Source organism: Leuresthes tenuis, unplaced genomic scaffold (assembly GCF_036924035.1).
Source record: "Leuresthes tenuis unplaced genomic scaffold, fLeuTen1.0.hap1 SCAF_2, whole genome shotgun sequence".
Taxonomy (NCBI): Eukaryota; Metazoa; Chordata; class Actinopteri; order Atheriniformes; family Atherinopsidae; genus Leuresthes; species Leuresthes tenuis.
Window position 1 is genome coordinate 5,760,344 of NW_027325356.1, and position 14,712 is coordinate 5,775,055.

Genomic DNA, 14,712 nt, shown 5'->3' on the forward strand with positions numbered 1-14,712 from the left:
TACATGCTAACATTATGATTAATCTTTTAATTATTTTGTCTGCCCCTACATGCGGAATGACTGTAAAAGCTGCAAGTATGATGGATGTTGATGATGGTTTATTGTCAGCATCTGTGCATATTGGAAGCATCTTTTTTTATTTAATCTATTTTCTCTCAAGATGGTTTCAGTTCCAGCTGCAGTAGAACAGAAGTTGTTTAGAAAAACATTTCCCCACTCAGACACTCTCATGCCCCAAAGCCCCAATATGTTATCTCTCCTGTCTGGACTTGCACAGGTTCCCTGTTGGCCTAGGGTAGAGGAAGAGAAAGGTTCATCCTCCCTTATCAACTTCCCAGCTACCAAGAACACCTGGTACTCCATGTGTCTCACCCTCTGCCTGTCTGTGGCTGTCTGACCTCGGTAACCTCACCTCCACCTGCTCCTCTCGTTCAGCATAGTTACTGTTATGGTTTGCTTCCAGGCTCTCATTGTGAAAATAACTGTTGGATCAGTCTTCCCCCGCCTGTGCTCCCATTCTCTCATGAGCGAGCACTCCGGTTCACTATGGAACCTGCAGTTTATTTGTATAATAATTACACACTTATAGAGAAACTGCTTCATCTGTACTTTCACCTCCAAACCTTGAGTGGTTCTGCACATGCTGGGAAACAACATCAACCTGCCCCTGCTGCTCTTTCAGTACTCGTCCTGCACTAATACCTGCCGTTTGTTTGTGTTCCAGTCTGGTGTGCTGGTATGTGTGTGAATGTTGGAGTTCTGCTTCATCCTGGAATATCAGGACTGTTTGGTTAATGATGGTGGAAGAGTGTGAGCTGAGTCAGTGTGGGGTTACTGGGATTAGTGGCACTGAGGCAAACGATTAACTCATGTAAACCATCTGTGCTTGTCGGTGGAAACTGCACATCATTTAACCGAAAACTGAAACCTTGACTGTTGGAATAAAGATGGTGAAATAGTCTGTTTGGTGTGCCCAAATTATGTTGGGAAGTACGTTAAAGGGAATTCTTTCACTGTTGGAGATGCAGGTTCATTACAAAAACATGGATTATATTTGTTCTCTTTTAGTTTCAGTCTGTACTAAAATGATTTTCCTACAACGCTGAACAGCTTAGAATTGTGGGTCCATCATTGTCATATTGTGAAATGCATCTACACACGGTGACAGATTTAAATGTACTTAAATCAGCGTACTGATTTCACAAGCTTACAAGCTAAATATAGTTTGATTCCCAACTATATTTAGCCTGTAAGCTTTGTGAAAGTCTGCACACTGCCATCAAGAGTCAGAGGCTCCTGCAGTTTGTGTCTCAGGTGACGAAGCAGAACGTTTGCTAACCAGAAGGTTGGTAGTTTGGAAGAGACTATGTACATCCACATCCTTTATTAGAGCATGACTTATACCCTAAATACCATTTAGAATGGTGTTGGAATATGAAAGTACACCTCATTGTCAGCTGTCATGAGAAGAGGAAATAAGTAAAAGGGAACATGATGTCACACCACAGCAGATTCAAATGAATCTGAAATCATTTATAGCTTTCTTTCTCTCATAATGTGTACTCGCTTTTGCAGCGAGCCCCAACTGGTTATTTTTGGTGTCATTTTTCAGCTCCACAGTTTGCACTTTGGCCTTTAGAAGGTTGGGTTGTTTGGTTAAAAGCCAAATCAGGTCTGAAAGTAAACTCTTATTTTGTAGACAAACTAGATATGAGGTGGGGATTTTCAACAGTGTTCTGCGTGTTTAACTGTGACTTTGGCTTTTATCTGATCATTTCCTGACTTTTTTTTATGCTGCCCATGTTGAACTTTGGTTGCATCATGAGAGGATTGAGTGTTAAGAGAAGCAGAAGAAAGAAAAAGGTCATTCATTCAGACCTGATGCAACATATGTGTGTTTTTACCTTTCAAAGAACAATAGTTCCTCTTTTCTAAATATTTGTCATTTTTAACTGAAGCAGAAGGTTTAACCTCCCAGAGGGTTTTTATTTCATGTCCTCAGTTTTCCAGAAAACCCTCAGGTTTCAGTTGGCTGATTTAAACAATGTCTTCAGTCTGAACGTGTTGAAATAAGTGTTTTATTGGAGAAAAAAATCTGTGAGACGTTTCAATATTCAGTCATGTGACGAAAGGAAGATAGAATTGATGTATTTGTAAATATGTTTTTCTTACATACCCAATCATCCAGTGGAGAATGCACTAATCTTCTGGCAGATATTCCCACAAGCATGCACACACAGACACTCCCTCAAAACACACTTTATTTTGCCAAACATCCACAAAACTCCAGACTCTCACAAAGCCTTGGACTCCCCCCTGAACACTGAGTGCTATAACTGCCCCCCAGCCACAGTCACGCTGAAAGCAACCTTCTGCTGCATCCCAGTGGTGTGTGTGTTCATAACGACCCCCTGCCTGCAGAAACTGTAGGGCACGCTGGCGCTGTCGGGGGCAGTGTGAATCTGTGGCTGATGTAAAGTTAATGATGCTCCCACAAAGATATCCTACGCCGCAAAAAACTGAGATAAAAAAAGGTCCACTGGACAGGTCTGACCGAGGGAGAAAATGTTGCAACATTTTTCATTCTTACGGAGGAGGTGGGATTAATCAGAGTTCCGAGTCTTTCCAAGAGTAAAAACAAGAGATGTCCTAAGAGATGTGATGCATCTCTTAGGACTTCATCCTATCGCTTATGATGATTCGGTTGCTATGGATATTGTAACAGCAGACGACCACCACCCAGCTCCCTCTGGGTTCTGTTAAGCACACCAACCTCGCCTCTGGTGTCGTATAAACAATCATGTTAAGACACACTAGAGAAGGTCGGGCTGCATGTCAGGTACATTCACACTTTCTTCTCTCTCTGGAACTTTGCTCTCACTTTGTTTTAATCTTGTTTAAGTTTTCCTTTTCTGTCCAGCTTATTCATTTCTCACCTGAATGCAGAGAGAAGCAGGAAAAGACCCACAGACACAAAAAGCCTCATATACCACAAAGGCTGCAACTAGATTCAGATCCAGGACATCTGCAAAGTGTATGGTTTTCAGCCAGCAGAGCTAACCTTCAAACCAGCAGTTTTTAAAGGAAAACGAAAGGTCAGAGGCTCTGTCCCACGTCTCTGGTCCAGTCTGGAATCTGAACCTGGCCATTAGGAGGAAACTGTAGATGTACAGAGTAGAGCTGCAACTAACGATTATTTTTATAGTCGACTAGTCATCGATTATTGAAACGACTAATCGGTTAATTACTAATTAAAACAATCCAAAACTGAAAAAGGATCCATTCAAGCCATATTTTATCTTGTCTTTTAACATTAACTGAAAATGCTAGAGTGTGGCAGTAATGCACCAACAGTCAAATCAATATAAAAAAGTGAACAAGTGAAAAAGAATACAGCCTGATTGTAACTTTGGATTGTGAAGTTAAATAATACAATTTTAATGTTGCATTTTAATGTTAAAATTAAAGACAACTCCGCTTATTTATAGCTTGCAGGCTACGCTAACAAGCTAAATATCTTACCATGGTGAGACCATTCACATATATATGTCTATATATGTCTGGGTGAAACCGCGTCTTCCAGAGCTCCAACCTGCTTCCTCTTCAAATGTTCATGCCTGACAGACGTGCTCCCGTGATACCTGAGGTCGGCTTTACAAAACTTGCAGGTAATCTTATTTTTCTGGGTGTTGAGGGTGAAATGCTCCCAGACCCTGGACACTTTTGGATGAGAGGACGATAATTCAGCCGCAGCCATTTCATTAGGTTTCTACAGGTCATCTCCTGCTATTATTTACTAACGCGCAAGCGTCTCTAAGCAGAGATAGGTGGGAAGTGAGATGACTCACTCCGTACGAAAAATTATGTTCAGCTCGACAGCGTGAAAAATACGTGTGATTACGTAACGGACAATTATCGACAATTAAAAACGTCGACGACTAATTACATTATCGATTTTTGTCTACAACGTCGACTAATCGTTGCACTCTTAGTACAGAGTAGAACAAAGGAGCAGAGTGTGGGAGAGCAGAGCCCTGACACTGCTCCACATATTATGTCTTGACACTGCTTGAACAACTTATTGTTGATGTCAGAATGAACCCTGTCTAGATAATGACGGATATGCAGTAGTGTCCTCAGACAGTTCAATAAATTCCCCATAAGAGGCTGACCACGACGTGTCCGACCACTCTTTTCTCCACAACAAGAGCATGTTGGACTTTTTAATTCATCTCCTGTGAGTGCTTTGTGGGCCCATCTGCGCAGGGTAAGTTTGATTCCTTCATATGTTTCCTGACTGAAAATTTTCATAGGTTTAAGTGCAGATGTTGGACGTCGAGCACATTCATTCGTGCAGGTTGCAGCTTTAAAGTATAAAACTGATTCTCCACATTTCACTGTGAGCTCCAGGAAAGGCTTGAGGACAGAAGTATGCTTCTAGATTTGAGACAGGCTGCTGCACACCAACATATTTTGTCCCAAGGTATTCACATCAGAAAATGTTTTAACCTTTTATTTGTGAAATTTCCGATTTTTTTTAAAACTTTTTTTTTTACTCCCTTAAAGTCTCTATTATACACCCTATTCACATCTTTACTAGTCAGTGTGCTGATTGGTCGGCTCCAGAGGCCTGATAAACCCAGCACACCACTTTAATAAAAGAAAATGTAAAAAAGTATTTTACTGGATGGAAGAATGGTTTGTGCTGCCAACTGCCAACTATTTTGCAGGAATAGTGTTGCCAGTTTGACTCTATTGTTGCCAGATTTAGCTGCTTTACAGACTCTGTCTGTGATTTATCTTCCAAAGGAGTAATTTAGCAGAAATCAAGCAACATTTACAATAAACATCCCTGGAATTGTCCTGAAAAAGTGAGGTCTGTCTCGCACTGAAGGAACACCTCTCAGTTTCCACTCTGCCTCTTCAGCAGCAGTGGCTGTAGGCTGCGGCTTAACTTACATGGATGGTTATTTCATTATAGGGCGCAGCAGTTATGAAATTAGAAATATCATCATAGCAAAGTATCAGTCTGGAAGCGCTTTGACTGGTGACAAGTGGTCTTAAAAAAAACGTCAATTTCAGCTACAATTTCAGCTTTGTTTGGTGTTCAACACAAAAAACAGAAAAATATGTGAGTGAGAGCAGCTTTATAGGTGTGTTAATATGCGATGTGTGACCACAGAGATGAGCAGACGAGCAAACTGATATAAACAGCTGGCACAAAGCAGAATGCAATCTGATTTGGTCAAAATAATCTCATGAAAGCATGACATTATTTAGCTATATTTCTCAAGGTTTCTTTTTACTTTAGACACATTCCATTTGAAATGGAAAGTAACACAGTCCAGGAAATCATAACTCCATCCCTTACACACCTAAAAGCATTATGGTTTTGACATTTCTTTGCCAGATGCTCATGTGTTGGGGATGTTTAGTGCAAGACAAATCACATACAAACAACATCAGGACACAGGAAAAGAAAAACAGACTGACTTTCCAACGAGCAAAGATGTAATGAGCTGAAATACTTGAATGAGTTTAGAGAAGTTGTATTGAGGTCTTCACCACCAGATAATTACTACTGCACAAAGAGCGGTTGTAAATGTCACCAGTGCAAGATGGCAGAAGCTCTTACTAAGATAGTTTGGCTTCGCTTTGTGAAAGAAAGTGGTGCTCTGTCATTCATCTTAACGCACAGTGTGTGTTTTAAAGTAGAGGCCTCAGCTGGGCTTTATTACATTTCACACTGTCACAAAACAGACAAAGTTGTCTAGTATCTACTGGCTGCATGTTTTGCTTTTATGGAGATATTGTAAAAGATATGCAATGACATCGAGTACTGGTGGTGTTTTTTGTTTTTTCCTGCACATTTTTGTGACTTCTGAAATTTAAGTTTAGGTTGAGACACAATTGAGTACATCTACGAAAAAAAGGGAAATGTGGAGAAAAACCAAGTGGTTTGCTAAGAGAGGAAACTCCTGAATATGTTTTATTTCCTCAGAGAGTATCATGATCTGTCATCTGGAGACTCTTTCAAAGAAGCTTTCAAACCAGATGAGTGCGGAAAAATAAATGATTCTGGGAATAGTCTGCCTTTATGTTGTAGCTACTCCCTAGCTAAACTGACAGGGATCATATGAGTCTGTTACTTTGAGCAAAGGAGTTACAGCCCTGTGTTTCCTTCTGGCACTGAGGTGAAAATACATGGCTTTGTGTGCTGTATGTGCTTAAGCAGTGTGTCTGCACGTATGTTCCATATTTGCCCCAGTGGTCTTTTAAGTGGCGTGGATGCAACATGGGGGAGTCGTGTGCCTGTGTTAAGCGATGCATGTCACGTGTGAAGAGTTTGCTGTGTTGTACTGTGGATGTGGGTCCATCGGCTGAATCTGTGGGAGTATGTGTTTACACATCAAACACGCACTGAGAGGAAGCCAGTGGAAGTGTGTGTAAAGAGAGGCAGCCAGAGGGATCTAAATGCTTTGATAAATTCTCTGTGTGTGGATAGCAAATGTTTTCCCCAAGACAGGAGACAATAGGACCAGACAGGAGAGAGAAAGACAGACATTCCTCAGAATGCTGTCCTGTCCAGTCCTGTCTTTTCTCGTCACAGAATGGACAGCTGTATCATTTTCGTACCACAGTGCTGCTGGGCTCCGGCCCGGAATGTCCCAATCCCAGCATCCTTTTCTTTCGCCTCAATCTGTCCATCTAACACTGACAGTTACTTTTCACAAAGTTAAAAAACAAACAAACAAAGAAGTGCAGCTGTGATCTTCAACTTTAGTTAAAATTAGGTTAATTCTTAAGGGATATTTATATATCATCAGACAGCAGTCGGAGCTCCCTCAGTCTGGAGCAAATCTAATGGCCACTAAGAACAGAGACTCTAGAAGAGGACATAACCTGCATCTAAAACAACTTCAACCTGTATGGCAGTTCAAGCTAACGGTATATATTGCAACTTTTATGTAACTTTTGCATCAAACAGTTGTTTGTTACTGTTAAACTGTTACGTCCGTGGTGCTCCAGGTCATTTCCCAGATGGTGGCTGGGTGATGTATCCTACTGCTGATACAATTCTGAAAATACCAGCTCCAAGGCTGTACAAATTACTAAAAAACTTTTACAATCGAAATTAATACCAACTCAGTCATTTAAAAAAAAGAATGCCCAGCAGTGAGATTTCAAACAAGTCTAATACAAGTCCTGACAGCCTCAGCTGGCAGGATACATTAGGAAGCATCCATGCATAAACTCGGAGCTACATAAAGTCTTTTGGTTATATAAATGATGACATAGATACTGTCTAATGCAAATATGATGCAGCGAGATTATAGAAAATTCTTTCCTCTGTGGCCTTAGAAAGCTGACAGCAAAGGGTCAAAAAATAGTTTTTTTGTGGGTTTGCAACATTTTCATGTTGGAAAAAAAGGGCATAACATGTATTTTCTAGATTTTTACTTTATTTTTTACATCAACTTGTTTGACAGCACTGATATTGGAAACTGTCCTCTGTCTAAATGCATCCCCACAGTATGTTTGTAGAATTTACGACCTTTAGTGGTCGTGAGAGCAACTGTATTTCAATTGTAGAAATCACATACATGACCATGACATTCAAGCTATAAAAGGTATGTATTTTAGTCCTAACAATAATCCTTTTCTCACCATTACTAGGTGACGTTAATGATTAAACCCAACCACGAAGTGACAAGGTTTTTTCATAAGGCAACCAAGGCAACTAGCTAAGTAGGGTCTATGAGGGGAATCCTGACCAACGAATGTTGCCTAAACTAAACCAGAAAGTGACAAATATGATACTGTTATGGTTCATATTTAAGAGAAGAAGCAAATTACCTCGATGATCGTATCAATTGGAGGACTTGTTGAACATGGAAAATACTTTGTTGGAATCCCTTTAGTTGGTAAAGGTTATACCTATCATTTGAAGAGCTGTAATTGAATACGATTCCCAGAAATCCCCCTCTCACTGAGTCTGGCATCTTTGATGCTGTGGAAAATAAACACCTAATGAGAACAAAATATAAAAAAAACCACTACATCAATCAGTCCACTGCAACTAAAACAGACAACTTTGATTATATGAGCTTCATATCTATGTCGCTGTAATTATTACACTAATAAACCATTTCTGAACCTCAAAGTACGCACTGAGAGGCATTTCAATGTTTCTCACTGTTAATGTAAAACTGCTGAAGCAGCTTTACAGAAGTTAGGATGACTTATCTCGTTGTATTTATCAGATTTGGCGTGTTTTTTTTTGTTGCTATATTTCCCCCAATTTAACTTTAAGAATTTTTCGCCTGTCTGGACACGTATTGTTGTTGTGTTTTTTTTCCTAACTGCAGCATATATCTGAAACCTCAACCCTAAACATGTGATTCTACTGAAAATGGATGAACAGCCTTGCTGTACTCGTACTCGAAGCAAAACAAGTTTTGCATGTTGTGGTTTAACTGATGTGAATAAATTGTTTTGTTCTCTTGTGATAGTGCTGGTCTGTTAGAAGTGGAGTCGCTCCTCATGTTCAGACAGAACTCACCTGCCAACTTCACCGTGATGCTATCTGTGTCCCCCAAACCCCCAAAGACGGCCTGTCGGTGCTTCACTTTTCCTCCCACGTCTGTCTGTCTGAGCTGACATTTGGGGATATGATACATCTGTTAGGACCAGTAGTCTCCCCACAAATGCAGGAAATCCCCTTACTTCTGCCTCACTTCTCTGTTGTGGCTGCATGTCTGTGTGTACATTTCTGCGGCACAGATCCTGTGTGCATGTGCCAGAGTCGGACTGGGTGTTTTCAGGGGGGGGGGGGTTACAGTACTGCCAGGACCAGCAGACCAACCGTCCAAACCAACCACAGTCCCTAAGGACACAGAACAAAAGTTAAAATAAACACAAACATGGCCTTTTTCTCAGGACACTTCCAGACACTCCTATTTGCTGACCCATGTGGGAGCCCTATTTTTTCATTGGCCCTCTGGCCTCCCCCTCTCTGTTTTTCTCTTTAAGGAAATTTGGAAGTTTGGCCTCTGAACTGTGACCCCTTTGGGAGAGCAAAAAGCTATCAAATGGGAGCTGGCAAGAGGCGAGGTTCCTCTCTGGAATGCCTTGATTTGGGTCACATTTCTTTCTCCAATACTGTCCCTTTCTGACTGATTTACAGGCCTTTTAGCCTCTTTCGTGACTAACAGAGTTGAGCGTCGTGTAATCCTGATGAATGACACACTTACAACTGTAACTGCGCACACTTGTAGACTTAAAGAGTCATTTTCCAAACGCATCTCAAAAGTCTCCAACTCTTTACATGACGTGATACTGTTAGAGGTTGTGATTTGATAATTGGAAGATTAAGAATTACTTCACATCTTCCCCTCAGTGTGATGATCTATTAGATGTCGACTTTGCCAGCCTGTGTTTTGGCATCACTTCCTCCTCAGGGCAGCCTCGTGGTTAATGTCTCCATCTCCTGTGATTGGCTGTAAAGGGCTCGGTGGTTGGTAACTGGAGGGTTGCTTTGCCAGCGGGAGGCTGTGGGCTGGGCCACACCGCTTGGCCTGATCTCTAATTAGCACTGGCTTGTCAGCTGGTCAGGGTGGATCTGTCTGGGAAATTGCAGTCTTGCACACAAAGCTGGGAAACATACAGAGGAGCAACTGTAGGATGAAGCTTGTACCTCAGCTTCAGTTTAGCTGCCATTGTGTGGCTTTGACTTGTGTTGCCGCTTGATTCTTCTTAGGCTCAAGTGGCTTATTTAAGTCTCGGGGTGTGTTTGTGTGTTTTAGTGTGCACTGTTAGTGGTGAGGCTGCAGCAGTGAAGTGGTTAACAGTCCCCGGGGAGGCTCATGTTACCAGCAGCAGGGCAGGTCCTTCCCTCTTCTCCCTCCAGTTTCTTTCAGTCTTAGTGCAGACAGAGACAAACGGTGCCCGAGGGATGAAGCATCAGAGCGACCAGTGACAAAGGAGCTCGATCCAGGAACTCTGCCAGGACGAGAGGGAGCGAGAGACACTGAGAAAGCTCAGAGAGAGATAGGGAGGCAGACAGGGAGGGGGACATATTTAGCTGTGTGAACTCTCTCAGCGGCATGGAGTCATGAAGCTCTCTGTCCAGCTTGGCATTTTCCCGCAGCGCCCTGGTTCCCACGGCAACCCCGGCACCCTGACCAGGTAGATACAGTCTATGTATTGGTGTGTGTGTGTGTGTGTGTGTGTGTGTGTGTGTGCGCACAAGTATGCAAAAGAAACTTTGCCTTCCAGCAGTGATGACTTTAATTTCTCCCCTGTTCAGGAGTGTTTAAATCATCGCAGGTTTCTATAAATACATGTGCATGTATATTTTTTATTCCTCAGCTGTCCACTTTTATTTTCTTTAGATGCAGTATGTGTGGGAATTCCCCCTGTGGCTGTATGGATGAGTTGAAACAGTTGTGGTCACTCTAAATCTCTCAGCACCTCGTTCTTTTTGCTCCACGGATGCTTTCATCTCTCTAAGCCATGTCCTCGTTGTGCTTGTTGATTTATTCTCCTGGTGAATCGAGCAGGAAGCCCTGTTCTCCCTTTGTCTCTGCTCATCAGGTTGTTAGTGAGGTTGCTCACAATCAGCAGATGTATTTGGGCTCAAGTCTTTCGAGAGCCAGCTGATTAGGAATCTGGGACTTGTGCCATTTAAAGCCTTTGTTTTTGTTTTGCTTTTTTTTTTTTTAAACCCATAATTACGATGTGTCTTTATTCGTTGGTGGGAAAATTTAGGGCGTCCAAGTTCGCTGCTGTGCAGCACTGGTTTGGGTTGTATGAAAATCAAACCTGAGAGATGAATGATGACTGGAGGCAGATACTAATAACAGGGTATTGAACCAAAAACAAATCTCAAGGTCTGGAGGTCGGCATTAGATTTGACATATCCTAATTAACATAAAACAAAAATCCGGTGAGGGTTTTTTTCCCCTATATTCCTCAAACTAAGAAACCGATTATAGGTCATTTTCATAAAAAATCAGGTACTCAGGTTTCGCATATATAAGAATATTTCATGTAGCACACAGCCCTCATGCTGTGATGTTTGTGTTAACATTAGTTCTGTAATGACTGGGTTATTAACCAATTACCACAAAGTGACTAACTTGAGTGGTTCAAGACACTTTTAATGAAGATTTCTTGCTTTTCTTCCTTTAATAACAATAACATTTAAACACTGTTGCATGAGCAACTAATTTATTTGTTTACCAGGTTAAGAAATCAATACATTTGTCATGTTCAGCAGCCTTGTTGGAGCAGTGAGTTGAGTAAAGAGATGAGGGCAGTAGCTGGGATTTCTTCCAAATGCCTCCTAAGTCTAAATGAAATGTAGAATTATGTATGTTTCCGTCCAAAGTTTGTAAAGCGATTTCTAAAGGTTGTTTCATTGGGATCAGTGGTGGGAGTCACTTATTTTCCAGCCACTGATGTGAGAGCTGAGTTTGAGTTCAGGGATTGTCATTTTTGTCTTTTTGGAACCAGAAGTCACTGTATTTGTGGCCTACGGCCTATTTTATTGTGTTCAGAATAGGGATAATAAGTAAGTCATAATGACGAGTATTTTATGAGAGAACCTGATGCTTTTTAATGGGATTCTGTTGGAACCACAGATGTTTTCACCACAGTGGTGTTGCACTTTGGGGCTTTTCCTTGTTGGCTTCATGTCTAAAACCTGCTGGTTTCAACAGATTTTGATAAACAATCTGTGGCCAAAAGTGCTTAAGAAAAGGGTGACATGACGTGATGTAATGAGAAGAAGCTGTCAGGAGCGCGACGAACCGAAGCTTTTAAGAAATATTAAAACGATTCGCTCTGTGTCATCTTTTGTTCACTCAACTTGTTAAGCTGCATTTATCAGTTTCCACTTTGCCGAAGCATGAAAAACTTAGACTTAGACGATAGAAGTTTTATGGATAATGTGTCTAAAAAAAAGAAAAATAAGAAGCTGGACGGGAGCTACTTTACCCGTCGTTCTGTTCTGTTGTCACATCACTTTCTCGACGGGGTTATGAACCTGTCCTTGATGGCTTTCATACTGCAGTCAGCTTTTCAACACAGCTCTGGAGAGAGTGTGTGTGTCTGTCTGCGTGTCTTCTGCTGCAGCCAACCCTGCTCTGGCTGTCACCATCAGCCTCCCTCTGGTCCTTTCAGAGTGATGTTTGCCAACTGGCTGGGCTTCCTGTCCCCCACAGACTCCAAGCGGATACAAGCACAAACACACACCCCCATACACACACACAGGCATATTTACAAATATCCTTAACTCCTGGTGCGTTTGCTCTGTTCATGAGTCAGTTTGAACAGTTCACACACACACAAGCACACCATGATGTCACCCCACAGACGAGCCTTTGTTCATATGATGGACAACCCCATTCAACCAGTCTGTGTATGTTCGTGTGCTTGTGTGTGTGCATCCAAGTTGAAGTCAGTTTAATGGAGAATAAAGGAAGAGAATCACCAGGCAGTCTGAAACACCAAATTCTTCTTTTATTTCCGTTTAGCAGTGTAGTTAATAGATTAACCTTTTCTCTTTTCTTCTCATATAAAGGCACACATGTATCGGTAACACAACTCTACAGACGTATTCACACTCTCTGCATTTGCAAATGAATTCAAACATACTATATGGTGCAATAAACACGATGGCTTAAAGTGATAAAAGGGGATGGAAGGATCATTCGTTAGTATTCAAATCTCACCACAGCTCCGAAAACCATTTTCCTTTCTGCAGTCAAGCTGACAGCACGTTTTTCTTGTGTGTCTCAGCACTTTACTGACTGTGATGCGGGAACTGAGTATCTGCCTCTGCAAATAGGAATGAAACATGTCCCCTAAGAGCAGCTGTTTAATAAGACTCAAGTGGACTCTCCCATCCTCTCGAGTCTGGAAGAGATGCTGTCTTAAGTGGACTAAAGTGAGCCTCTCTGTTTCTTCTGTTCTGTGTATATTGTGCGTAGCTGGGATGACAGCAGCTCTGTGAGCAGCGGCATCAGTGACAACATCGACACAGATGACATCAACACCAGCTCCTCCATTTCTTCCTATGCCAACACACCCGCAGCACAGCGCAAAGGGCTCAATGCACAGGTAAGACGACACACACACATGCACAAGTGTAGGAAAAAAAGGAAAACTGCAATCCCTGCACATCCTCCTTTAAAGTGCAGCTGAGTCAGGTGCCTCTCAGCTTGAGGACAGGAAACTTCCAGAGGACAAAGGGTTGCCTGAAGCACACTCACTCATCCACAGTCTTTAATAGTGCAAATAGGATTTTGTTCAAGAGTCATTTGCAAGTCACCCAGCTCCACTTTGGATCTGGTCCCAAGTGGGTAAAGTAAGACACATATATCATTAAAATCTGTTCCAATATCTTGTATCTTACCAGAGTCCCAATCAAGGTCTTTTTGAGTGATTGTGTTGGGGTCCTAAAGATTTGTTCCAGGATCTTGTTAATATGTCTGCTGTGTGGAAATATTTAGTAAAACACACTCAGTTCAGCAGTCACAGCCGTGGTGGTTGATGGGTTTCAATGTCTGCGCACCTTGTGATAGAGGGGATTAAATGTGTGTAGGATGAAGCTTAAGACTCTGCAGTTCTTTTGCTGCTGCACCTCTGGCTGCATCGCCCAGACTTTAGTTTACTCAAGTAACTTCTTTTAGTTCAATACTAACCTACTTTTTCTCAACTACACTCACAGTTTATGTTGAAAATGTAGTCGGATTCATTTGTATATTGTACTTGCAGTGTATTTTGACTGATGAGAAGCCAATCAGAATGTGATGAGTGCCCATTATTGCCGAAGAGGTTGAGGTGCTGATGTAAAAACAAAGGACAGTACAAAGGAGTCTTTATCTCAGTGCAGCTGCCTGACACGGTGCAGGTTAATAAAGTCTGCCTCGTCTGTCCTCAGGCGATCACTCATAGGCTGGACTGTGGTTTTTAGGTCCTGAGAGCACAGCAGCTTGTTTAATTTTTTTTCAATGTTGTGTGAACAGCACAACAAGCAAGAAATACCTGCTCTTTATGTTTTGTCTAAGACTTGAGGCTTCCTTCGACAGCTACCTTCCTCAAAAAAACATCAGCTGCTCAGCAAATGAGAAACAGTAACCGAGGAAGTCTTTGTGCTCGAGCCTTGATGTGGAAAACTTAGCGGTGTATTGCTGGCAGGATTAACCAGTATGAGAGTTGTAGTTATAAAATGGAGCACTTCTTACAGCTACTTGGCAGCTTGTCAGTAAAAAATGCTTTTTTCAGCAGTGCTGAATGTCACATACTCTGTGTGTGGTTTCAGCCTGTGACGGATGCAGAGAAGCACTCTGCCTCCACAGCAGTTCACCAAGCTTGGACAGGAGACGAGGTGAAAAGGCCAGACTGCGGGTCAGACAGCGGGGTCAGGATGGATTCAGGCTCTAAATGGAGCCGCAAGAACCCCTCTGACATCTCAGATGAGTCCGACAAAGGTGGCTCAGGGAGGAAGACCCCCTCTGTGTCCCACACAGGCTCTTGGAGAAGAGGCATGAGTACTCAGGTGGGGGTGACGTCACCCCGAACTAAAAGCACCAGTAGCACAGGCTCCACGGGTTCGGTCGGCCTCAAGAGCCACAGTTCAGGTAACACCGATGTCTAGACAAATGAATAAAGGCCCTGGTTGTTTCTGATGTCACAGTAACTCCA

General features: G+C 42.1%; 1 protein-coding gene across 7 annotated transcripts in view; it reads left to right on the plus strand.

The window, feature by feature from the left end:
• The window catches only part of nav2a (neuron navigator 2a), a 108,035-nt gene that overhangs the window by 69,617 nt on the left and 23,706 nt on the right, over positions 1–14,712 (plus strand). For all 7 annotated transcript variants that reach the window (XM_072379978.1, XM_072379980.1, XM_072379974.1 and 4 more), the window contains 2 exons: positions 12,996–13,125; positions 14,330–14,648. In XM_072379978.1, the coding sequence (XP_072236079.1) occupies positions 12,996–13,125; positions 14,330–14,648 (449 nt within the window). The remainder of the gene's footprint in view (positions 1–12,995; positions 13,126–14,329; positions 14,649–14,712) is intronic.